Source organism: Pomacea canaliculata, linkage group LG5, assembly GCF_003073045.1.
Source record: "Pomacea canaliculata isolate SZHN2017 linkage group LG5, ASM307304v1, whole genome shotgun sequence".
Lineage (NCBI taxonomy): Eukaryota > Metazoa > Mollusca > Gastropoda > Architaenioglossa > Ampullariidae > Pomacea > Pomacea canaliculata.
The window spans coordinates 10581178-10608306 of record NC_037594.1 but is presented as its reverse complement, the minus strand read 5'-3'; the positions used below and the strand labels follow the sequence as shown (position 1 = coordinate 10608306).

Here is a 27129-nt window from a genome sequence, read left to right as displayed (position 1 = left end):
AATAGTCACTACACAGCTTAGTTTGTTTCCTTATTGCATGGTTTAGTTTGGCCAAGCTTTAAGCTTCAGAATTTTGTTAGTAGGGATTCTTTTCTTTACCTATTGTTACTTTTTCTTAATAATTTTATTTTTCAGATTCAATTTATCAGTAGCTACATACAATTTTGCTTGTTTAAAATATAGTGTAATAAAATAAAAACAAATGTAATATTTACCGATCTATCTCTGAAGAATTATGTGAAGCCAAACACTATAGATTCCAGCCTGACTGCTATGCTCACCTGGTCAACAATAATTTTCCATTTGTCGCTTTCCTAGAATCATGATGTTTTCAGTTTTTGTTACTTGGTTCCTCTTTGCGTTTTCTGTATTTGTCTTTCTTTTGTTGTTAGTACTGTTTATTCTTCTGGCCCTTGTATCCTGTCCATGTCTCATACTTGTTTTAGAGCATGCTTTTGAGGAGTGTATGTGCTTTACAAATCTTTCATTCATTATTATTAATTGGCCATAGCAACTTAATTATTTATCAGAGCCTTAACATCAACAAACTATTGCATGATTACAAATTAAATAAACTTTTAACACACTTATTTAGTCCCACAACAGCTGCTTCTCGTACTTGCATAAAAATACACGGTGCCTTAAATAATAAATGCTTCTTTAGCATATCTAAATCTGAGTTTTAAAAAAATTTCATTTATTATTTTTATTGCGCCATCAACTAATGTATTTTCAAGTCACCTCCATGTTTATGAATCAGGCTTGTACTCTGGCAGCGGACACAGAAAAGAGAATTAAGTCCAAGAAAATTAAATGTTAAAAGATCATTTGAATTTCTGACAAAATTATATTTTTATTTGGGTCCCATAAGATCTCACTGTAATAAGAAGATGCACACTAAAGTGCTACAGATCCATCTTGATATCATCAAAATTTACAAAGATTTAAAGGAAAGTACAAAGCATTAAAAAAATTATGAATAAAATCTTTCAAGATGAAAGTCAACAGTGAACAAGTCAGACACTTTGGAGATCTAAAAAGGGACAGTAAAAGTTGGTTCCAAGTCATTTGAAATGTTCTTCTACGATAAACAAGACTAGGAACATCAACGATGACGATTTCATTTTCTACCATTCAAGAGACCATCACTCCTGTCTGCTTCTTATAGTAGTTCTTTAAAATGTAGTCTAGTTTCAGTTTTGGAAGTAGACAAGCACATGAAAAGAAGATTTATGCTTTGCTCTCGAAGTCCACATTGCAAAAATTTTTTTTTTTTTAAATCAGTCAACAGTTCCAAGTTTTCACTGATCACAAACAGGCTATAGTGGTATGTGTTTGTTCATGTACCTTACAAAACTGTATAAACACCTCCACAAAACATGCAACAAAAAGGGGACATTATCGTAGATATCGTTGCCACAATTTGCCATTTCTTTAATTGCATCATATAACATGCAGTCCATGCAGTAACTTTTGAGATCATTTTAATTGCAATGCAGTAGGAACAATACCTGCTTTCCGAGAACAATCTTAAGACATTTCTGGATATAATATTTATTGTGACTCAACACTACAAAAGGAAAAAGAGTATTTTTAAACTAGGACTCTTTTTACCACGCGTGATGATACATCACATATTCCATCAAAATTTACTTTTTTATTTTTTGGTGCTGAAATTTAATCAAAAAGATATCTATTTATCAAAGAACTACAACAAATTTTAATCTGATTCAGCAGAGATTCTAAAAATGAAAAATGGCAAATGAAACCCATGTATGGTATTTAAGCACCATCTATTCAATTCATGAACGTGTATTTAATAAGTTATATGGATATAAGTTCATGATTCAATTAGACCATGGACGTGTATTTATGAACTGATGTCTGTCTGTTGAGACTCTCTCTTAGCCTTTCGCAAAGTGATCCGCTGTTAGTCTCGGCGAGCCGTAACAGAGAATGTGGATAAACCGAAAACTATGTCGTCTAATGCCCTGTTTTAGCAGTTAACTGGAAAAAATCGTCTGCCAGCAGTCCAGGGATATTAGTTCGTGATTAGACATAGGCAACAGATTTCCATATTTTATGCATCTTTAAGAGAAGAGCATGTAATACCAGTTTTAATCGACATGAAAACTACGCGAAGTGTATAATTACTTTTAATAAACCTGTTTCATGCACTTTAGAGGTGGATGCCACATCATGCTTTAAGTGGTTTGTCTTAACTGTGTTGAGATTATGTTAAATCTATTTGCTATACTATACTCTAAGCATGAAGTAACAACTTTGTGGTTGATGCTTCATTTTTGTAAAATGTGCAGTATTAAGTCCTTCCTAGTAGACACAAGAATAATGAACTCTTAAATGGTTTACTATGTCCAGGGCATGGCATGTGTACAGAGGAGCTCAATTACCTTCTTCGTCCACTAATTTAATGTAACTAAAAATCTCAAAAAGACAAAAAGAAAAATGATCTCTCAAAACAACTATTACTAATGTTCATAACTTTAGCATATAACAAATAAGAGTAACAATGAGGTAAAAGAAAACTGTTTATCTAGCTGGAAGCTATTCACAGAAAACACAAAATTCATCAAAACAGTCTTATCCAAAATTACTTACCAAAACGTGGATTTGACACACTTTGTGAACTCACATCGACACCATGTTAAAAAACAAAAATATGACACTTTGACAGTGTACATAGAGATTACAGAGAATACTACTATTTTTTCCGAGCAAAGAAAGTTTTTACACAATTTCAGGAATCAGATGATAAATAAACTTGATTATATAAAATAAATTTCTATTCAGTATGAAGCAGATGGGTAGAAAGACTTCAATAAATTCAACATTTTTAGACAGCACTGTCAGCTCACAGCATATTATTATTAAAAAGAAATCTCTTTTTCTATTGAAAAACAAATCATGATGCAACTATAAAAATTATAAGAAAGATATAAATACAGCTTTATCAAATAAGACATTTACATGACTGATGATTGTACTATACTGGCAGAAAAAGATATCATAAACTAATGCGCTCCAGTCACTGTGCAGCTGCCTAAGAATCGTGACTGTACTGTTGTAAGCATTGGTACAGTTCTCCAGGTAAACCAGCCCATCAGCTCTCCTTGTTTTCCCCAGGTAGCATCTTCCACTGTCCTGATAAATCTGGTTAAATAAACATATCAGTTAATAATATTTTTAAGGAAACAAAACTAAAACCAAATCATCATCAGCAGCATTTGTTCTTCCCATCTGCAAACAATTTTCAAAATAAAACATTTCTTTCTTACTATTTTTGTGTTTTATTTTTTTCCTCCCCACCTCCTCTAATACACACATGCAAAAACACATGCATTATGAGTACACACACACACAAAAAAGAATAAGGCAGTTGCACTTTAAATTTATGAAGTTATACCTTAAACTTTGATTGTCAAATATTAAAATTAATCTGATGGAATTATAGAAAGGGGTGAATTTATGAGCCATGTTTTTAATTAACCTACATTAAGCTGTTGTCAAAAATAGAGTGTGATTATTGCATGAAAGGCAAAGACATTTCCTTTTTTTGAAAAATTTAGTGTGAAGACACATTTTTGGACTATGTTGCTTTTCTAGGCTGCCTTGTTCTGATATTATAAATAGTGGAAAATAAAGGAGCCTTTTATCAAGATGGCACATGATCTCAAAAGCAAAGTATTACAGCCGCATATTAATGCAGGTAGAGAATGCTCTTAACAATTTCAATCATTTTCTAATTAGTTCCACATGCAATAAATGATTTGCACCTCTTAGTTATTCCTAATAAGATGCAATGACTAATCCAGATCCAGTTCTTTTAGCTCACTGTTTTATTTACATGCAGCTACAAATGTATGCATTAGTGCTTGCCCTTTTTATGTATAGGCACACTGCATGAATACATCATATGTTTATGAGCTATACCGCTTTAGGTAGAAAAAGTTAATCCACTATATCATTAATGGGGAGAATACCTAGAAGAACGTTTTAAAAGCAGCATATAAAACATTACTGCTTTATAATGTCAATTTGATTTTACAAAATCACTTTGCATTACACACATATACTTTAACAATGGATGGAAAAATGAAAAGAAAATAAGAGATGAAATTTCAAGATGGAAAAGAACAAGTATGCAAGTAAAAGAAATGGTAACCGGCAAAAATTGGAACCACCAAATGTGCCACAATAAAGCACATGATGTACTCTAACTGATAAAACAGCAGAGACACACATCCCTCACAATTCTGAGAAATGATTTTCACCATTGCCACCATTACCTTCTGTTGCTGTAGTCTCCTTCTTTGATTCATCATCATCATCATCATCATCATTATTTGCATCATCATCATTATCATCACCATCATCAACATCATCATTGTTCTTCTTAGCTTCACCTTTCTGCAAAGTTCAACAATACCTCTATATTTAGCCCTTGCAGATAAGATTTTCCCTCCTGTTTGGTCCCTGTCATATCTTACAAATAGTGAAGTGACAGTGGAAAAATGATAATGTGGACTATCTGAGAGGGGAAGGGAACGGAACGGAAAAATGACGGAAAGTCATTATTCTGATATCCTTATACAAATTAGAAATACATATTATGAATACAATAGCATATATATGCATTATTACTTTATACTTTTACAAATGAATGAAAAGAAACAAAATATATGAAATGGTAGTACAGTACATTTATATTTCTTTCATGTACATGTATAGTGATATCATTCCTTCTCCAGAGCCACCCGGGCATATTTTATGACACACAAGCTAAAGTTCTGAACATCCTTTTAAAAGTAGATTTTACTTCTTTATTTCATGCCATAAACCATAAAATTATTTTATAACTTCATTTTAAACTTTTTGGTCATTTTTTATGAAATCTTTGTCTACCATACAGAGTAAAAAGATCATTTCCTATCATACCTGAAACCAACTGGGGAAAAAACACCATGTCATAGCACACAGCCAGTCAGTCATATCTTATTTCTTTCTTCTACTTACTTTTTTGCTTACCTTATTGTTAAAAACAGACCATCCTAACTTCTTCATGACTGCTTTTTCTTCTTCAGTTAGTCCTTTGGTTTCTTCTGTCATAACATCAAATGGCATACATTTTGCTTTTGATACCTCAAATTAACAAAACTAATGTTTGATAACTAATAAAGACTTACTCCCTTAAAAAACAAAACTAGCTTTCAACAGAACAAACTTGCTGGCATTTCAAAGAACTGTAATGAAAGCCTAGAAACAGCTGTATTCAACAGGAGGGGGGGGGGGAAATTGGTGTTTTACGCCGTGCCAGCAACTGAGGCTATATTACAGCAAGGCAGCCAGCCCTGTAAACAGAGAAAGAACAGCGTGCCCGAGACGAGAAATGAACTCAGGGCAGCCAACCTTCACTGTATTGGTGACAGGCGCTAACCGTTGCGCCACCGGACCGCTCTGTATTCAACAGGACAAAAGTGGAAATGTGGTAGGAGTGACAGGAATGACCAAACACCAAGCCTACCTCAGCTCTCTCACAAACTCATTTATTTATCAATTCAAGCAAACTTTAAAATCTTATCATCTTCTTTCATGTGCCAACACACCAAACTACTTTTCTAAGCTGTCTACTAAGTCAACAACTCCCCTGGTATTTTTTCTTACAACTTTTCATAAATATACCTTCTATTTCATTTGGTTGAATATTAGGGTGTAGCATCATCCAATGAAGTGTAACAGACCAACAGGTGCATTATGGGGTTTTGTACAACCAGCTGAGTTAAAAAATGTATAGCAAAGAAATCTGCAATGAAATCTGCAATTTTTTCTGCCCAAAATCATGTAAAATCATGTTTTTTTAAAACTAAATGTTTCCTTTTTTGTCAAAAGTTCTATATTTAATAACTGCAAGAAAAGATAAGTTTCTGATATCATTTGCACTGTCAGACAATAACTATAAACAGTACAAGCACCGGTTTTCATTTCTAGTCACTCCGTAAATGAAAATCTTGCTTAGTAGTTGCATTTATGATGACAGCATAAGGTCTCTTGACTTAATGACAAGTCAAATGTAACCATCCCTTGCATCCATCTCATAGATTGATTTTGATGCCTCACTGTCCTGACACAGCATTCAACTCCCTGAGAGTAGCTAGATATCTGACTGATGAAGGCTGAGTGACAAGCTGCTGGAGTTCTTCATCTGAGAGATGTTTTGTGAGATGTAATTCCAATGTGAGTTTCTCCATTGATGACTGTAAGTCTTCCAACATTTGAGCATTCTCCTTTAGTTTGGGTGGTCGAAATTCTCTGATTTGCTGTTGAGACCCACCAGCTGTTTGGCGAGTGGTCTTTATTATGTTGCTGCCTTCCTACTGACTTCATCTCCAAGTATCCACAGAACATTTTCCTGATAGGCCCAGCATAAATTCCATTGCACTATGGGCCATGTTGTATTCCTGCAAGCTCTGTAGAAGCAAGTGCTTTGGTCGGTCAGTCCATCTTGGGTGACACTTGATGCTAAACCATGTAGGTCCATAGCAGACAATAAAGTGTGTCAGGGAATACAATTTGTTAATTGGTTGCACTGATGCCAGATACAGCTGATATATCCTGCTAGCAGTTGTGAGCCATATGGCCATCAACAAGGGCCCAGGCTTTTCCTACAATAAATCATCACTGATGCTTCCATTTCTAATAGCTGTGATCAATTTGTACAGGTAGGCTTGGTCATTACTAAGCTCAATGATGTTGACTTCTGGATGAGGATCACTGTCGGTAATACAGTGTAACCTCGGTTAACGAACTTAATCCGTTCTGGCAAGCTGTTCGTTATCCGAAATGTTCGTTATCCGAAACAATTTTTTCCATAAGAAATAAAGGAAATAGATTTAATTGGTTCCCAGCCCCTGATAACTCGCTAATAGTTGAAAGTTACAGGCTATATAGGTTTTTGTTTTAATGAGAACTGTTATAATGCAATGTAAATGGAGTTAAATATAAAAACATTAACGAAAGCATTTAAACATCAGAAAACTTCCCGTTTTGACGGCGTGGTTGGAAGCAGGTGTGGGGAGGAAGGGGTGGAATTATGCTGCTTGGATTCCCCCTCCATGAGCACACGTGACATTATAACATCGGGGGTGACTTCCCTTTTCTGTAGCTTTGAGGTTAAAGGTAAAAACTTGTCCAGTGTCTGCTCCTGCCTTTTGTAAAAATCTCCGCTAATAATACATCACATATCCGACAGACGCATGCCACCTTCATACTTTGAAATCATTTCCTTTTTCAATTCATTTGTTGGCCGCTTCCTTGTCATTACCTCACTACTATTAATTGCTCTTAATCTTCTTTGGAGCCATGATTGAGGATTGTCTTATTAAAATAAAGCACAAAAATCACTAAATAAGAAGGATGCGCATAAATAAGGAACTACCGATCGTAACTGTGTCTCGAGCGCGAATGATGACATGCTGGTCGGTCACGTGTGGTTCACGTGGCTGTTCGCTATCCGAAATTTTGTTCGTTATCCGAGACAAACTTTGAACGAAATTTTTGTTCGTTAACCGAAATATTCGCTATCCGAGGCGTTCGCTAACCGAGGTTCCACTGTAAGTTGAAATCTTTCTGCAGAAAATGGCAATGATACACAATTAGCCAATGCATTTCCAGTTGGTCCTTTCCACAGTGTGGGTCCTTCAGCTAGACCAATGAGTGTTTTGCAGAGCTGGCAGAATGGAAGCTCATTCAAGTGTAAAGAGCAAATGAACCACTGAAAAGGGCGACCAATGTGAAGCTCTAATAGATGTATTGGCCCTGTCATGGAGCCCAGTGTTCACAGCCATGGTATTAGCTCTAACTGCCATGATCTTGTTTATAATTCCCCTTTATTCCATTGCACTGTGAATGCTATCAGCAATAGTAGAACCTGTGCCTCGTTCCAGTGTTAAATGGCACAGATAGAAAGTTCTAGGTTCACGAATCATTTTGTTTTCTTTATACTATACCACTTGTTTCCCCTTTTCTCTCTTACATCACATCTTTTTGCCCATCAAAAAAATATTGCAATAATTTCCTCGTCATTGTTTATAGCAGGGATGCACAACCTACGGCCCGCGAAACTTCTGCCCACAGTGCAGGAAATCGGCATGTTATTAATAAAAGACCTTAAACAAAAAAAAAAAAAAAAAAAGGAAGAAGTATTTATCCCCACTTAGGGGCGTTTCCCAATCTTTTTTTCGATGGACGAACATTTCGATTCAGTGCTCCGACTTGGTGTCTCTACGATGAGGCCGGACATTCAGAAGTTGGTTTCAGGAAAACAACTTCAAATATCCCACTAATTACTATATAATTAATGGTAAGTACAACTTGTTTCTAATAAAAAATAGTATCTGCTCTATTTTTTTTCCTTTTTTGTATTTTTGCGGTGAAGTGGCCCGCGAAACGGCTGTCCGAAATGGATATGGCCCGCGACACGGCTGTCCGAAATGGATATGGCCCGCAGGCCGAAAAAGGTTGGGCATCACTGGTTTATAGGATAGCTAGCCCTTCTCAACTGACTTCAAGCCCTCCATACTTTGTGATAATCGACAATATTGATATGGTCTTCCAAGCTATTAATGCCATAGTCCCCCAGTGTTGTGCTGATGGCTGCAGCTGCCCAGTTTGGCACTCCATATCCAAAGTACCATATTCCTGTCCAGTCATCATCAGTAGCAGCATCAGCCTCTTTCACAATATTACTGCATGAAGCCGACTCTGACTCTTGCTTGCACTACTGCAAACACTTGCGAAGGTGAAAATGTCCCCATTTGCCTTCTTCCTGCTGCTTTCTTTACCTTCTCTTTGTTTTATCCAGTATTCCGTTGCTTGTTTTCTTTTCACAATTGCTGCCAAGATGCATTTTTCGAGTGGTTGTCTGGTCCATGAAAAACTGACACTCTCGCTGTAGTACTTTCATGTCTCTGTCACATTTGCATGTACCAAGATCCTCACATTGGCAGGCAGCAATGTCAAACAACTGATGCAGAGCTCCCATAAAATTCACTGTCTTTACAGTATCCTTGCCTTGATTTGCTGCTTGTGCTGCTTCATCCCTTAACTGGCACACTTGGAGTTTGACATTCTTGAGTGGTTGCGATGGAAGTCCACAGGTCTATCAGTGTCTGAGAAACTTGGAAAACACTGTCCTTGCTGCTGGTGTACTTGCTGTCCTTTAGAGACAGAAAATGAGATCCAACTTCCAAACAAGTTGGAAGTTCAGTCAGGGGAAGTTCTGACAATGGATGACCAAAGATACTATGGATAGAAGCCGACCTTTTCTTTAGGCTACTCATTATATTGTTGTACAACTACTTAACAGTTTTATTATTGTTCTATTTGTCCATTATAGGTGTATCTCACTGTCTTATTCAGTTAGTTGATATCTCACTGCATCACTATTCACTAGTATGACTATCACTATTCACCAGTGCGACTGTATCCCTATTCCCTAACATGACTGTATCACTAATACAACCCCAGAAGATGTGCTTATATATTATGTGCACAGATAAGTAGAATGTTCCAGAAGAAATTAGATGTAGCACAAACATTATACAACCATCTAGGCTGACACAGCAATGGCATAATGATTTCTAATCTTGTTTATACAGAGACGTCTTCAGACCAACAGCTGTAGTTGCTCGCTCATTGTTGACGTTACTTATTATTAATTCTGTCGCTAATGCGCTGAGCTGAATCCTAATAGTATAGTATCATATCATTAATAAATATCTACAACAATGAAGTATTTTAAGTAAACACAAGAGATCAAAATTTTTGAGAAAGACATTTCTTGTGGTAATAAGGTGTTCTGCTTATTGCAGAGCAAGATCTTTTTTATATTTGAAATCAGGATAGTGAATTGCACAAAACCTGACATGTGCTTCAAAATATCTGTACATCATAAAATCTTGTATGATAACTAAATGTCTAATTCTAAGGGATTAGTTTTAAATCCAGTCAAGAGATTTTGACAGCTATATGCTCTGTAAATATCCATGAAAAACAAAAAAAGAATGTCCAGGTCAAAGCAAAGATCGCATACAACCACTACAAACTGGGATAGTATAGTAGTGTTTTATTTTTGTAAACTAGGAAAGGCATAAATACAGCCCTGGCAAATCACAATTCTTGACTATCAGCTCAAAATATGAACACAAACCTGACTCTTTCCCTGGTTGCACTGTTTGACTCTCTACTTGCGTTTCATGATGCATTTCTGAATCTCCCGAACTTGCAACTGCCTCTGCACAGTCAGTCTTGGAAATGTCAGAAAAATTGACAGGCTGCATGGGGCCTATAAATGGCTTCTCTGATTCTTTCTCTAACTGCGTTGCTCCTGATAGCAAAGCATCTGCCATTTCCTGTACATGCACAGCTGTATTAGCTCTCCCTGTATTTAATCTGAAATATATTGTAGAGTTGATGATTGGTTTCACTATGAAATTTGTTCAACTTTTGATTACTTAAAGGTTAAAACTATCAATGGCATCATCTTTGTCAAGCTGAGTCTAGCTATGAACTAGGATCAACATGCAGCCTTTGTTCACTTTCTTTTGACACAATAGCAACAAAATCCTCAGGTTTAGAATGTTATTCTACAAAAGATTAAAAAATGTTCCAAAAGTGTTAAACATTAGATCACTTTGAACTTTATGATAAAGGAATGAATGGGGCAATTGGTGGTGCAGCGAGTAAAGCGCCTGTTGCCATGACACGTGTGTGCGTGCATGTTTGTGAGTGCATGTGTTGACTTGTAAGGCACACTTAAAACCAATCGATAGTGTGTGTTCATGTGTTTTTGTGTATTTTTATATATGTATTAAAAGTGTCTTTAACCTACCTTTGGTGAAGGGGAAGGTGATTTACAAATAAATGCTGTTCTTATAATATTTATTATTCTTATTGTTGACTTCACATTATTTTGGAAATTATCAAAGGGTTTAAAAACCAAAAATTGTCAACAAACTACTTATAACTGTAACAGTAAATTGGAATATAGCATACATTACTTTTCTTTCATGTGTATGTGTTCTTAACAGTAGAGAAGCCACAATTATGGAAACAGTTACATAATAAAATTATTGACCCGAAACCTACTCATTAAGCTGCAGTTCTGCATCATGACCTTCTATTTTACTTCCTTCCACCATTGCACCCTGCAGAGAAAAATACTGAATATATATATATGAACATCTATTTAGTGCTTAGAATGACTGGATATCAATGCCAAAAATCCTAGCTCACAAGCTACTTTCAATTTGAGACAAACCTTCAAACATATACATCTTTACTGCTGCACATTAAGAAGTCAAAAATGAAATCATTTTAGGAGATGGGTGCACCCATCATTGCAATTAAAGCCATAAGCTTATCTGTACGTAACATTAAGAAAATGGATTTAGCAAAGAGAACTATCTGGCTGTGAGGGTTGTACCAATCGATAAGATATAAATATATGTAATACCTCATGCCAAGCTGGCAAATAAAAATAAAGTTGATTTATATAGCACTTTACCTCACCATCAAAAATTTTGCTCAAAGTGCTCTACAAAACAAAAGAATACATAATAATAACAATGGAAGCTGGTCTCAAAGCAAAAAGTTCATTGAGTGTCCCAGTCCTAGGAGGATAGACTGAGACAGCTGTACTGAAGGGGTGGAAGACCCTTAGGGTTGACATGATTGCAGGCAGCAATAGAAAATTGCAAGTTCTCAATACAAGCTGATGGACAATTCAAGTACATATGGGATGGAGACCAGTGCTGAAAAAGTCATGGTCAACACTAGCAGCCATAGCAGAGCAAAGATCTGCATGGAGTATAGCTTGAGGTGAACAGCTTTAAATACTTGTGCATCACCCTTTCTAAAGCTGGCAGCTGCACAAAAAAAGGATCATAACAGCAACGGTTCCCAGTCACTTAATCCCCAGACACTTCATCCCCGACACTTCATCCCCGACACTTCATCCCCTAGACTTTTAATCCCCAGACACTTCATCCCCAGACACTTAATCCCTAAACTAAATCCTTAACTATAAAAATTATGAAGTCAGCGAAAAATTTAATTGAAATTCAAATTCAAATCATGCTATTAACTTTAATGTCATTTGAACATCTACAACATTAGTTAAAGTTCATATAAGCTAGTAAATTTAATGTTCTTCAACAATATGATATGAAAATTGTTCTTGAGTGTCGGGGATGAAGTGTCTGGGGATTAAAAGTCTAGGGCAGCGGTTCTCAACCTGTGGGTCGCGACCCCCTGGGGGTCGCGACGTGCCTACAAGGGGTCGTGGTGGTCATTTTTTAAAAAAGTTTTTAACTGGTATACATGTGTGTAACCGAGTGGTGCGGGGGCTCACTGTGTCTCGGCATGCAGTGACTTCTCAAATCTCCCTCCTCTACCATCTCTCTCGCTCCGCTTCAAGTGCTGACAACTTGAATCTTGATCAGGTGAAGAATGTAATTATTGCCCATCTAAACGGACTGCAAGAAAGGTTTCAGCATTATTTCGCTGAAATTGATGTGACTAAATACGATTGGATTCGTAATCCATTTCTGGCTGATCCTAGCACAAGCGGGTTGTCCACGCAAGAAGAAGAGCAGCTCATCGACCTTTCGAGTGACCAATCCCTGAAACATGGTCTTCAAACAATAGCATCAACGGTGATTTTTTCAGCATTGGCAGCACTGAAGTCTACAGCAAGCTGTTAATAGCAGTCATCATCATCAACTCTTTCAAATGTGTCCCTAGACACGTGTAATTGCAAGTCGGCCGGGGATGGGGTTGGAAACCAATAAGTACAAGTCATCGGGGAGAAGAGAACTGGACTGATGAGATGTAGGCTGGCTAGCAAAGTTGACAAGCAAAAAACAAGCCAATTTTGGCATCATTTAAGTAGGTCTCCGGTCTGACAGCCTGACCACTCTGATGTTTCCAAGTCAATTTTTTCTTTATTTACCATGAAGTCGTCCTCTTTCCACATACCCTTATAGGGCTGCTTTTGGAAAGCTGTTATGCCAAGCCACATGACCAAACCAAACCAGTTTTTGCCACTTGAGAGTGGCAAGAAAAGTTTCGTGGGGACCCACCAGTGTGGCAACCACATTTCATTTGAATTATTTTGTTTTGTGTTCCTTGTAAGAAATTCTCTCTTACTCTTTCTTAAGAAGTAGAGCTGCTGGTTATTCAGATTTCTACTCTTAAGATATGAACAGATACTATAACTTTAAAGTGACACTTTACATTCTTAATGGAATAAGACATTACAAAATTTTGTTAACCTTAAATTGTGATATAAAAAGTGACAATCTTAATTCCCAATTCAAAGATAAAAAGGTAAACTTGCAAATCTTTCAAATTTCTATAACTATGACAATAATTATTATCTGAAATATGATACTGATGATGCAATACTAATTTAATCAACTCTGCAAATAAATATATTTTTGTGAAGGGTAGCAGATTTTTATCCAGTATGTTTAAAAAATATTCAATCAGGTTGCAAGACTTTATGACAATCAGAAAATGTAATCTATAAACCAAAATGTGAAACAGATCTCTGCTCAATCCCTCATAAACCTTCTGAATCACACCTGCATACAAGTATGTGCAATTGCACACACACACACACTAAATTAATTATAAACATTTATATACCTTGGTTGTATTGAAACTGCTGAAACCCATTATTCTTCGAATTTCTACTTCCTCTTCAGTCGTCTCTTCTGTCTTTTCTTCTGCTAGAAATGAGGACAACATAAAAAAATTAGAAATCCATAAAAACAAGAAAGTAAAATGCACAAGTGTACTAGCAACAGCTGGCAAATTACGTTTTACTTTGGTTTCCTATTATACTTATGATGTAGCATACATTTTCACCCTACCTCAGGTTTTAACTAAAGGTAGTGTAATAACTAATATCTGCTGGCTTCACTGCGAAGAAAATTTCCTGAACTAGATGATGTAATTTGTCCTAAAAAGGTCATAGGCCTATGACTGCTTGTGCCTTTTATCTAGGATGGTGATTGCTGCTAGCAAGAAGGACCCCTGGCAGGCGATTTTCTGCGCACATGACACTCGGTATTCCCTGCCTAAGGACAACAGCTGAAAGTTGGGATGGAGAGAGTGTGTTTGGTCTTTGACATGGAGGTGACCATACGAGGCAGCGATGTTAAATATGAAGATGCTTTCAACAAGGGACCTGTAAAGATTCTCCAGTACTCCAGAGCTGATGTTTAAGCTGCAGATTTTTTTCAAAAGGTGTAGACTTTGTTGGACCTCTTTGTACACTTGGTAAACGTCATCACTAAAGGAGAGCCTTCTGTCTATCACTGTACCAAGGTACTTAAACGTAGCAGAGAATAGGACGGGGAAAAACACCTGAGGAGTACCTGTGTTGAGGATCAGCCCATTTGACAGAATCATTCCATTCATTGACAAATTCATCTTTTCAGATGAGCCCAACCTTACAGTACCTGTTGGTGGAACTCTGAGACCCACTCTCTGTGGTCGGTCTTTCAGGAATGATCATATACATAAAACTAGACTGGTGTTTACATCCATGTCTAGTAGGCGCTTTACAAGAAGGTGTGGCTGGACTGTGTTTAAGGTACTTGAAAAATCCATAAACAGGACCCAAACATAGGTGCCTGAGGCATCCAAGTGTTGTAGGATAGCATCTAAAAGAATGAAATTAGCATCAGACACCCCACTAGGTGGCTTGTAGGCAAACTGCAGAGGATCCACCCGATCAGCCACAGTGGAGATTATCAAAGTACCCACAACCTTCTCCAAACACTTGGCCACAACAGACATGACAGCCACATGGTGAAAATCTTTCATGTTCGTAGAATTAGGCTTCTTTGGCAATGGCATTATTGCTGACTTGCACCATAAACGGGGGACAATGTGAGAGTCCAGGGAAAGCTGGAAAAGTCTGGTAAAGACACCACCTAGCTGACTAGCACACTCTTCGAGTACCTTGCTTCTCACGTTGTCAAATCCAGGAGGTTTACGCAGATGAACAAGAGAGAGTTCTGGTGACATGTCCCTCACAGATTATGACAGTGGCTGCCGACAGTGAAGAGCAGACATTATATACTTCCTTGCTGAAGTCTCTCACATTAAACTGCGCATAGAAAGTGTTGAGCTCATTAGCAAACGTGAGTGGGTCAGCACACTTTACTCTTTATTTCTTTTGTTCTCTACCCATCATGCTGTTCAGTCCCTTCCATGCCTCCCTTGCGTTGCCCTCATTAAGTGTTTTCTACCTTCTGTCTTTATTCTATCTTAAATGGTTTTTTGCCTTAACCCTGAACTCCTTCCCTTTTTCTTTCACTTTCTGTTTGTCTCCCTGTATAAAAGCTATCTTCTTTTCATTGAGACAGTGTTTCAGCTCTTTACCCAGCCATAGTTTATTATTTGGGTAGCTGTAGATCTGCTAAGTAGAGATGACAGACTCTTCACAGGAGGTGATGTAACAGGCGATTGTGTCTGCCAGACAGTCCAGGTTGGCTCCACAGCTAGTGAAGAACAAATCCCAGTTGGTGGCCTCAAGGCAGCCTCTAAGCATCTCAGCTGCTGCGGATGTCCAGGTCCTAATACAGTGTGTTGTTGGCTTTTCGAGCTTAAGGAGCTGTCTATATATGGGTTGCAGATGAACAATGTTGTGGTGTGATCTGCCAAGCGCTAGGCAGCACTTTGAAACATAAGAATCCAGCACATTACCAAAAAACCTGTCAAGGGTTCTGTCGAGGCAGGTGGGGCATGTCAAGTATTGATGGAAACAAGGAAGCAGCTTACTGACATCACAGCGGTTGAAATCACTCAGCAAAAATAGTGACTGGTCTACTAATCTAGTTGCCACTCAATTATATGTGTCCGCAATGTGCTCAGCTGCGAGGTTGAAGTCTGGACTGGGGACATAGCTTAGTATCACAGTGATTTGGCTAAATTCATGAGGTAAATAGTGTGACCTACCACATCTAGTATCTGTAATGCAATAAACTACGATCCTCCAAATGTAAAAGCACAAATGCACACTGCAAATCCAGGCACAACTCATACCTGTTTCCTCACTATTTTCTCCTTTTTCTTGTACCTGTTTCTTTTCTTCTTTTTGTTGCTTTTTCTTTTCATCTCTGCAAAATTATTATTTTTAGTACATATAAAAAAAAAATGAAGAAATGTGTTTATGCTATCGTATTGATTGTGAATTAATGTATGGTTAATGTGAGACTATTTCAACCCCATTCTCCTAATCCCCACCCATCCCACCCACTCCCCAAACAAGCACTGTTATGAAATGATGTGGTTTTGAGTTTGTCTTCAATACAAAGACAACAAATGTTATCTGCTTCAAATGTAAAAAAAAACAATCCTAAAGTTTAAAATATGATGCATAATTTTTTTTAATTTTTAAGTTTGATATAAATATGATGACCAAAGTGGTAGGCTTTGATGCTTAATGGGTGAATTCAAATTAAAGATTTTGGGGGTTTTGGAGGTTGTTTTTTTTCTTTTTTTTTAAAAACTAGCTTAGCTCAACTTTCATCTTTTAAGGCTAGCAGTTCAATTCAAATCTTTCTCAACAGTTGATTTCACATGAAACAAGATACTTCCATTTATATTTTCTTCGTTAGCCAACTGAAACTCCTTATATGCAGTGTCTGTTTTGAGAAGCACTCAGAACATTCTTGCACTTTTAATATTTTCTATGTGCACAATGCTGATCATGGCATGTTACTTCTTTGTAATCTAAGTGACCTGTTTGTCTTCACCTAAAAAGATTGTTTAATTTTTACTAGTGTTTTCTTGCATGTTACAGAGGGAAAAAGCTTCTTTCTTTCTCTTTCTCACACACAATTACCTGTCATAGCATTCTTCACAAAACATATCATGAATTTCCATAATATGCCGTGCCACGTCTGTATCCCTCTTGTGGAAATATTTCCTCAGATGTCCCCACCTGCTAAAAGTTTGTAATGGTATCTCCACATCCACCACCTTCTCATTATTTACATTGAATCTCACTCCAGACTGCAGTCCTGCTGTTTTTCTGTTTTTTCCTCTTTTTCCATCTCCATCTTCTGTACCACCCCACGTGTATCCTAAATAGTTCTGATGTGAAAACCTTTCTCCATAAAAGTCTTGCCTATCTTTTCCAACCCATTTTTTCCCTCTAAATCCTGGCTCTTTCTTCTCAAATGCCTGAAAGTTGTCCATGGGTGCAGCATAGTATCCACCATCTCCATCCCAATTCACACTTCCCTGATAGAGATTCTGACCAACAAGTCCCAGCATACTGTTTCCAAGGGCTGTACCATAATTACCACACATATCTCCTTGAAAAAAATGCCCCATGTTACTATTGTTGCCAAAGCTACCGTAGTGTCCACTCGCACTATTACTACCTGCAAAACCTCCACTCGTGTTGTTATTGAAGTTTCCACCTGCCTGTCCTGTATTATTTCCAACGTTACTAAAATTTCCGCTTCCTCCCACAGTATTCCCGAAGTTTATAGGATTGTTTGAATGATTTGTATTCAAAGTGGTGCTACCCATGCCCATGCTAATATTACTGTCGAAGGCACCACTGACATAGTCCTGCTGACCGTAGGACGTTTGGGTCGTGTAACCGTATCCACTGGCACTGCTTCCAGCGTTTCCTCCACTACCTGCAGTGTAGAGGTCTAACTGACTTTGCGACGATTGATTTTGTTGACTTTGTGTGTTCGTTGTTGGTGTTCCCACTCCTTGTTGCCATGTTCCATGGCTTGTATCGTACATGTTACTTAATGTCCCCGCTGACTGGTAATATTGGTTCATCATGCTGCCTGCTGAGAAATTTGCCATTTTCTTTTTTACACAATAACCGATACTATTTTTTCCGGTAGGGGAGGTAATCGCTCGACGGCGTTCTTGGAGATGACCTTTAGCAGAGGCGGAAAAAAAATGCTGTTTTCAAGAAGCTAAGCAGAAATGGAAAATATTTTAATTTATGCGTTTCATATGTGCACGATACACTGATCTTTTATTTAACTTTCGTCTTGTTTATTTTCGGCTACAGCCGAACCCAGTACGCAAACAGGCGAAAAAGCAGACGCTTTAATCTCTAAAATGCACCACACCCACTCTTAATTCACATGTATTCTTCCTGGCGAAAATGTCTTCACAAAATCATTTATATAATGTGGACTGTATGAATTTCATTTTATTTTTTAATATATGTGATTAGCAGATTTTTTTATGTATCAGTTAACATAAGCTTCATTTTTCGATGATTCAATCCTCATTTTTGTTCTAACCTCCTCAACTTTATTGCTATTGTTTCGTATTTCAGACTCTGTTATATGTTTGTACAGGTCTTAACCAATTTCTTGAATTTTATATGCAAATAAACACATTTCATGCACGGACCTCAAATAAGAAATTGTTTGAAAAATGATCAAGCACAAAATTACTCACAAGTTATTAAAATTTACTTCCTATCACTAGCTTGTTGCGAAAACTGCTTCGACTGCATTATGTAGTGAGGGTCAAACGTAAAACTGAATTTCTTTTTATGCCATACTTTTATCATTTGTCATAGTTCTTTCATCTGCTTGAAAGCTATAGCCAATATGAAAGCTGGGAGCACATGTTTATTGGGAACAATGGATCATCCATGGTAACAATTATCTGCCTGCTTTTTTTTTTTTTTCTTCATGTAGCACATCGCATCTGACAGTGTGTAGCTCTTGTATCGAATCACGGACGTGTATAGGTGGATTGCTGTCTGCCGAGACCAACGCTTAGCCTCTTGCGAAGTTCTCCGCTGTTGGTCTCGGCGAGCCTTAATCATGTATGTAAATAAACCCGAAGCTTTGTACAAATCTGCCTTGTTATAGTAGTTAACTGGAAAGAAAATCGTCTGCCAGCAGTCCAGTAATACAAGTTCATGATCGAATGGAATAATATACTCAGCATTTAAGAATTGATTTTGTGGAACAGTTATGTGACAAACAGAATCAGACTAACATGAATTCATGCAATAAAACATGCATACAAACCTATTATTATTACTTAAAGAGTAAACTTTACTAGTAAAATACTAGCACCATCTGCTTGGCTCTGGAGTGTGGTCATGCTCAGATGAGACAAATATTGAATATGATGTTGACACCAGTGAGGTTTTGAGGCAGATGATCTTACAGTATAATGCGTCTAGAAGTAAAAATGAAGCTCAGACTTTTAAATAAAAATATCTGGGTTATAAAACACAATGTCATAAAGTAAATCAAAATTTATTGGTATCACTCAATGCTTCACATTATTACATTTATGATGTTAAAATGTATTCTGAAAACCTACGAAAATTCAGATGGTAACCAAAAAGCATTTGAAATTGAACAGTCATAGGAAATTTATTACAAGAGATCAAGCAATGAAATCCAGTGGTCTGTTGAAGCCTCCTCGCCTGTTCATATACTGTCTGCAGACAAAAATTTTGTGTTCATTATAAGCAGTTCACACAGGTTGTTTTCATACAATTATGTGCAACCCTTCAGCGTTTACTAAAATCTTAATGCATATAAGTAATATTTACAATGTTATGTTGTGGTCTAAAAGGCTTCTAAAATGACAAACATCTTAATAATTGTTATTACATAGTGTACGCCACTTAAAAGCATCACATCTCCTATGATATGGTCAGACAATGCAGGCTACTTTTAAGTGGTCGACCATGCATAAGGAAAACTTCTCCTTTATCATTTCAAAGATACATTTCATCTGAAAACTTGTGCCACTCACCTGTACCGTCTTTTGCGCTGAATGTTTGCAGCATACATATCATTCCCATCAACCTTCTTCCCCTAAAATACCAACATTTCAGACTATAAATACTGGAATGCTTCAACTGTCCACAATATTTATCCACCAAATATATATTAGTTGAAATATTAGAGAGAGAAAGAGAGAATAATATAGAAATGTGATTGGGGAACAACATTTTGTAGGTTATAAGGCTCACAATGTTGAGATTGAAAGCAGCACAACTTATGGATATTGATGATGCTGATGAAAGGTGGCCAACATAGCACCTTTGTTAAATACACAGGAAAGTATCACCTCATTTCAATAGCTATCTCCAAATCTAAGTACTATTCCCTCCCCACCTCCCCGCACTGAACAGGCAATACATTTTGTCAGCTCAACCCAAAATCAAAGCAATGTTGTGACTGACTAGTGGAGACAATATTACGACTATTAGCTAATGTATGAAAAAAATGTGCTCTTTACCTTCGTTGTCTCAAAATTGGCAAAACCCATCAATGTTATCATTTCTCGGTCTTCCTCACTCAGTCCCACTAACTGTGATTCTGAAAGTGTAAAGGCATCATTATTAGAATATTCTGCTTTTTTTTTTTTTTTTTGCACTGTTCTACATCTAAGATTGTACTACTAAAAATATGAGCGAACTTGTGTATTACAGTGGTTATTACTTTTGCATTGTACAGCCCATCAAGACTGTTGCATGGTGAGGAAATACACTTTATAATATCATCATTGCACTGGCTAAATGTGTATTTGAGTACATATTTATGTGGCGACATTTGAAAAAAAAACCAAAAACAACAACCTACAAACAAACAAAAACAAACTGTTCAGGTCTGTGTTTTTGTTTAATAATAAAAGCACTTTTACTGTGCATTTCCCTACCACCAGCAAGCTCAATGAACTTAACACAAAACAGACACACATGCACACAAGGAGTGGCAAGTACGACGAGAAAGCCACTACTTGAAGTATTCAGGGCTCTTAAGGCCAGATTTAAAAGTACCTAACATGATACTTGTACAAAGTGAAGGTGGCAAAGAATTCCAGACACTGGGCCCACAGAAAGAGAAGCAGCTAAATTTATTCTATCTTGTATATGGCACATGCAGGAGGTCCGCATAAATGGAGAGACTGACTGGCTTGATTTGGTGTTTGCAACTTAGATATCCTGGAACAAGGCTGTGGAGACAACAGCAGCAGAATGAGGCTATCTAGGTGTGTGCATGTACAGGTAATAAATGCAGCTCATGGAGGAGGGGTGTCACACAATTAGATTTGTGCTTAAAATAATTTGAGTCACAAAGTCATAACATAAACTTAAAAAAAAAAAAAAGTGTGTGTGTGTGGGGGTGGGGATGGGGGGAAGCAAATAATAAATATACCTGACGGTACCTAACAAGTATCCAATAAACCTGAACCTACCAACAAAATGTAAAGCTATTTTTCAACTATGAACAGTTTCTGTTGCCTTATTAAAAAGCAATAAAAAATTGCGATTGCTTACCATCTATTTTTGGTTTTTCTATTGCTGGGGGTTTCTTTTCCACTTGACTAGGCTTTCCTACTTCTCTGTGACAGAAATACATTTAACAAAATTTTCAATGAAATATTTTATCGTTTAAAAAAAGAAGAATACACTGGGTGTGTATGGTTCTGGCTGGTAGCTTTGAAATCTATCATAATTGTCCAATCATGAACATATTTTGCAGGAAACTTCCTTTTGTCTGAGGAAGGACTGTACATTATGTTTGGTTTGCATATTCTGCTCCCCATTTTTAATTTATACTTTAGTTTGCCTCTTATAAGATGTTACTCAAGGTTTGAACTTTTTAAAATGATACTTTCTTGTTCAAATTTTAATACATAATTTTCAACTGTACCTTATGATGATAATAATAATTTGTGCATTTGTATCGCACAGCATCGCAACCAAGATAGGTCGCACTTTCTGTGCTGACCAGTATTGATAAAAAGGAACATCTGAACATTAGATAACAGACAATGGATGGTGAAATATGTATAAGCACAGTACATAAATATAAAAAAGGATAAAAAGGATGGAGTACAAGAGTAGAACTTAATGCAATGGATAAAGATGTAAAGGGATATAGGGACTGTAAACAATGTGGAGATGGAGTAGTTACATAATGGTGCACATGACAGACAATATTGCAATAATTCAGAAGTAATTCAAGGACACAATGACAGAGTATGAGAGAAAGAGAAGTATTATAGCAGCTGACATCATCAAAACCTTTATCTTCCTCTTACAAGAAATAGAGCACATCATCTTTACCTAGACCCTGTAGGAAGAATACTGTAGAAGTAAGAAGAACAAGACAACTAGCATGGTTTATCTACAAAGGTAAGAAGGGAGACAAGTAAACATATTTTATGTGAAGTATGATTGATACCCCCTGTCTATGTATGCTGATGTTACTCTGCATGTGAAATGTGTTTTGAATCATATCAGTATTAGGGAGCAGTCATAGCGTGGGCATACAGACAGTATATATGTACATATCTAGGATAGGGATGAGAGGTATAAATGGATAGGTAATAGGATGAGTGAGAGGACAGCTACACAATGGGTGGATATAGATTGAGATGAGAGGTGCATGAATGGATAGGTGATTGGATGAGTGAGAGGATGGCTTTTTTAAATAGTCACCCTGTAAAAAGGACAATGGCTGAAATGGTCTTAAGTCAAGTTCGAGTACCTACACCCAGTGCAGTATGAACTAGTCCTTGAGAGCACCATGCACCAACATATCAGTGTAAAGGACATCATCATGGCAATCTGTGTACAACTGCTAGTTTTAAATAGACTATAATTAACTGAAGGCCATAAATTTCTGATCTTTCCCCTATGCAATGGAGCAGCACTCATTACCACTTCAAAACAATGCATATAATAACATTTCTAGATCCCTTACTAACCTTTCCCGTGACCTTCTCCGTGGAGACTGTGACCTGTGTGCAAAGAAAAACTTGATGAGAAAAACTCATTGGTAAGAAAAAGAACTTTTAATTTAACAATAAAAGAAAAATTTGGTCACCTGCTTGATTGTGGAAATATGTCTAAACTTTTGGCGGGAAGAAAATCATACGCTCTCTGGCAGATAGAGACCACCCACCTCATGATGGTTTACATCAGACTCCAAACTTCCTATTATTATGCATTAGGGAAGTACTTTTAAATCCTTAGGCAATTTTTCATTTAATTAACCTACTGAATTTTGCATCATTATCAAAATCAATGCATCTTGTTCATGTCTGACAAAGAAGACTGCTTGGAGTGACCTGAGGAGGAGTGACAAAAACTGCTCTTTGTAAATAATATTGCCACAATACTTTTTGCAGTTGGTATCAGCTATGTAGGTTATACTAGACCACCAGAAATTACTAGGGTGCAAAAACATATAAAAGAGCAAAATATCTTTCACCTGCGTCGTGGAGAATGAGAACGAGATCGTCTGTGAACAGGTGATCTTGATCTGTGTCTAATAACCGGAGAACGAGACCTACTTCTTCTGTGTCTGTCTGCAAATTTTAAAAGTAAAAAAACATGGATATATTTAAAAAACAGATATGTTTGATATCATTAAAGCTTCTTAACTCTATTGACTTTCTCAACCTCAATATATAAAAATAACAAAAAGAGGCAAGCTAAACGTACTGTGCACAAAAGACTACAATGAACCAACAGATACAAAAATCACAAGTGTCAGCACACACATATTATGTGGCCTCTGTTATGTGGTACAGTCGTGAGCACCTTCTCGAACTTTTCCCGTCTTCGGCTACTCTCCACCTTGACATTTCCAATTTTCCAACTGATATCTTACCTCAATGACTTGGCTGTCCATCAGAAGAAGAAGAAGCGAAAGAGAGGAAGGAGAGGAGTTCAGCACCGGTTGAGGAAATAGGCATAAATCTCCACCTCTACCTTCTGTTCTGCTTTCTAATGTTCAGTCCATTCGGAACAAAGTCGATGAGCTGAAGGCACACGTCAGATACCTGCAGGAGTTCAAAGAAACACGTGTCCTTGCTTTCACCGAGACTTGGCTGAAAGAGTCCGACAGTGACAGTGATTTATATGCCAGTGGGTTTTGCCATCTCATTTGCATGGACAGATGTCCAACTACCACTAACAACTCCACCAGCGGAGGCATATGTTCTTTCTATGCCTGCTTCGAGAAACATGCCTTCTCTCATGAGGTTTCCAAACTAAAACAGTCTCTAGTCCCTGAGCATGGGTTAGTGATTGCCCAGTCGTCTGTCAAAGATCTCTTGAGGTGAGTAAATGTAAACAAGGCTCAAGGTCCAGACAGGATCTGTGGACGCACCCTTCATCACTGTGCTGAACAACTTAGTGGAGTTTTACAACATCTATTCAAGCTGACTGTGGATTCTAGGTCACATTCCTGATATTTGGAAACTTCCGCACATTGTGCCTGTCCCTAAAATCACTAGGCCCACTCAACCCAACGACTTCAGACTTATGTCAATCATCATGAAATCACTTGAGAAAATTGTAAGAAGTGAGGTTATGACTGCTGTTGATCCACATATTGACACGCTGCAGTTTGCCTACAGAGTTGGACGAGTTGTCAATGATGCTAAGCTGTTTATACTAAATACTCTGTACAAACATCTGGAGAAACCTAGAGCAACCTCACTTGCTGGCGGAGAGTCTAGTTTCAGACTTCTATCTCAACAAAGAGTTTTCACATCGCGCTCTTGACGAAAAACCTGAGATTCACTGCATTTTGTGTGTATGGTATTATAAAGTATTATGTTCTATTAAAATCCATTTGATATGTTTCTGTGATTTTAAGTTTTTTTGGCAAATAGTATTTGAGACGGCATCAAAATCAGTGTCAATGACAGTGACCAGCAAGCGTCTTAAATTGACTGAAAAGAACCAAGAGTTTGTGAGAAACGCTCATCAGTATAGTGTATGAAGTCCTTAGTCTGTAGATAAAATGACAACATTGGTAGTGCATACCTTTGTTAATTTGTACCATTACAATTCAGCTGAAATAGGCCACTCATTTCTATTTTTATGTCATTGTTAGCAATCGAAGGGAAGAGAGACGAAGATAATATACCACCATATAAAAAGCCAAGAATGGCGAACTGGACAAATATACTAACTAGCCTGATACATGTTGACTCGAATAATGCATTGTACAACATGTATTAGAAGCAGCATCAGTGTATACTGCTCCTTCTTACATCAAACATTTGTGTACAGGTACTTCCTACCTTTTATTATTTGTGCAGATATGCCTTCAAAGACTGTCGCTAGTGATAGTGTAACTTGTGTCAAAACTGTCACTGGAGGGTTTGTATTTTTTTTCAATTTCTCATGACTCGGAGGCGCCTGCTAGATCAGCACACACACACACACCGAGACATTCTGAAAGGCACCCGTTGCATAAAAAGGAAGGGCAAGACTTATTGGCAATGTAGGTGTGACACTGCTCCCCCCGATTTGTAATTACTAAGTCCATTTGTATGTCATCGACGATCTCCAGGATGTCATTACATTGAAATCTTAATCGTCGATAGAGTATTAAATCATCCCATGAATCGAAAGGATTAGTTTCATGGTGAAATAATCTGTTTCTGCAAAGATTTCTTTCCGCTTCATACAGCATCAAGTATGCCGCAGCCATCTTTAGTGAGCCTCATGCAAGTTAGAGGTGAGGAGGGCCGCCTCTACGCTTACAGGTGAAATCACCCGCTAGAGCACCCGCAACTTGACACGGGACTCGACCTTTGCTGCACATAAAGGCTGGGCGAACCTTTGATGGCTCTAAGTGCCCTCGCGACGCGATGTAATTTTGGCCCCTGTCTGCTGCATTTGACACTATTGACCACTCTCTGCTCCTTCACAGACTCCCCACCTTCTATGGAATTTCTGGACCTGTATTAGCATGGTATAACTCCCATCTCAATAATAGGATGCAAACTGTGTTTGTTGATGGTCAAACATCTTGCCCTGCTCCACTTTCTTGTGAAGTCCCCAAGGTTCAGTACTTGGCCCAGTTCTGTTCATTCTGTACATGAACCACTTTCATCTTGCATTCAGTCTGTCATATGCTGATGACACACAACTGTACTGCTCCATTCCACCAGCTGAGTTTAGATGATATAACTTACTGAAAACTATCCCAAGGTACCGAAACCTTTTTGTGTAGAACAAACTGATATCCAGCCTGGAAAGCTTCTCTGCCTACTGTACAGGAGCACAAAATTTGTTACCAGATATTTTCATTCTTGATATTGCCACTGATTTTTAAGTATGTCTCTTCTTGCAGCTTTTGTTATAAAATTGTACATGATTCTTAAAAACATTCATACAAATACCTCTGTACTCACATTTTCGCTCTCTTGAGCGTGATCTTGATCGCCTGCGGTCTGTTGAGAGAAAAGTAAATATCACATGTGCCATTCAAAGAAAACCAAAATAGTCTTAAAATGAAGGTAAATAATTTTTTTCTTCTGTACATAATTCTATCGTCATGGGATAACATGTCTTTTCTAACACCTGGAGCTAGCTGTAATTAAAATTCCACACCCTTGTTGGCTATAATGCAGTTGTTGTCAGTTATATGCTCTTGGTCAAAGAAAGAAAAAAGGAAGAAAACAGATGAAGACAACAAAACTGCTGCCTCCAAATCCCCCCCCCCCCTTTCAAAACATTACAGTAATAATATTACTAATACTGTATTAACAATATGAAACTACTATATCGAGTCTCGTTGACAGTATTTTTCTTTTCACCAGGTATATTCTTCTGCACACACATTAAAGGGTGTCTCTGTCCCAAGCAGTTTAATTATTTATTCATGAATATGTTCACAGCTAGTTTGAAAAAGCAAAAATACTATAGCGACTGATATCTTTGTCAGATAATGTTTTTTCGCTTCTGTTGACTGTCAGGTGTCTTGTTCCGCACTACAGTCTCAGTACGAGTGAATTAAAAAAGATGCTGAAACAGTATATTTTTGATAATATGATTAATCACATTGATCTTAGCACTGCACGTAAGCGACAAAGTGTTTTGAGAACACTACCTGATCGTTTTGGAGACCTGGACCTACTTCGACTACGTGCCATTCTTAGCTCTTCGGCGTAATGTTACAGATTGAAAATTACCTCCCTTCAAAACGATGAGACATCGCGCCCTCTAGCTGTTTTTAAAGATTATATAGCCAAAAGAGGTCAAGT

At 37.4% G+C, this 27129-nt stretch overlaps 3 protein-coding genes across 5 annotated transcripts; all 3 read right to left on the bottom strand.

The window, feature by feature from the left end:
- Positions 1-827: 827 nt before the first annotated feature.
- On the bottom strand, positions 828-17963 carry LOC112564653. Of its 3 annotated transcripts, XM_025239613.1 has the most exons (8): positions 16937-17963; positions 16135-16208; positions 13726-13808; positions 11164-11222; positions 10226-10467; positions 5047-5120; positions 4308-4428; positions 2987-3171 (listed from the first exon to the last, which is right to left on the bottom strand). In XM_025239613.1, exons 1-8 carry the CDS (start codon positions 17920-17922, stop codon positions 3122-3124), a joined length of 1689 nt encoding a protein of 562 aa, XP_025095398.1. In that variant the 5' UTR covers positions 17923-17963; the 3' UTR covers positions 2987-3121. The 3 variants fall into 3 exon arrangements, with proteins under 3 accessions (XP_025095395.1, XP_025095397.1, XP_025095398.1); XM_025239610.1 differs by lacking the exon at positions 4308-4428 and having other exon boundaries at positions 828-3171; XM_025239612.1 differs by lacking the exon at positions 4308-4428 and having other exon boundaries at positions 828-3171; positions 13726-13805.
- LOC112564655 lies at positions 13823-15147 on the bottom strand. The gene is made up of 2 exons (XM_025239620.1): positions 14623-15147; positions 13823-14224 (listed from the first exon to the last, which is right to left on the bottom strand). Exons 1-2 carry the CDS (start codon positions 15112-15114, stop codon positions 14078-14080), a joined length of 639 nt encoding a protein of 212 aa, XP_025095405.1. The 5' UTR covers positions 15115-15147; the 3' UTR covers positions 13823-14077.
- Positions 17964-18692: 729 nt separating the features above from the next.
- LOC112564657 (U4/U6.U5 small nuclear ribonucleoprotein 27 kDa protein-like) lies at positions 18693-27065 on the bottom strand. Its single transcript, XM_025239621.1, has 8 exons — positions 26976-27065; positions 26278-26316; positions 23334-23430; positions 22828-22860; positions 21392-21456; positions 20350-20429; positions 19861-19922; positions 18693-19540 (listed from the first exon to the last, which is right to left on the bottom strand). Exons 1-8 carry the CDS (start codon positions 27016-27018, stop codon positions 19486-19488), a joined length of 474 nt encoding a protein of 157 aa, XP_025095406.1. The 5' UTR covers positions 27019-27065; the 3' UTR covers positions 18693-19485.
- Between the last annotated feature and the right edge of the window lie 64 nt (positions 27066-27129).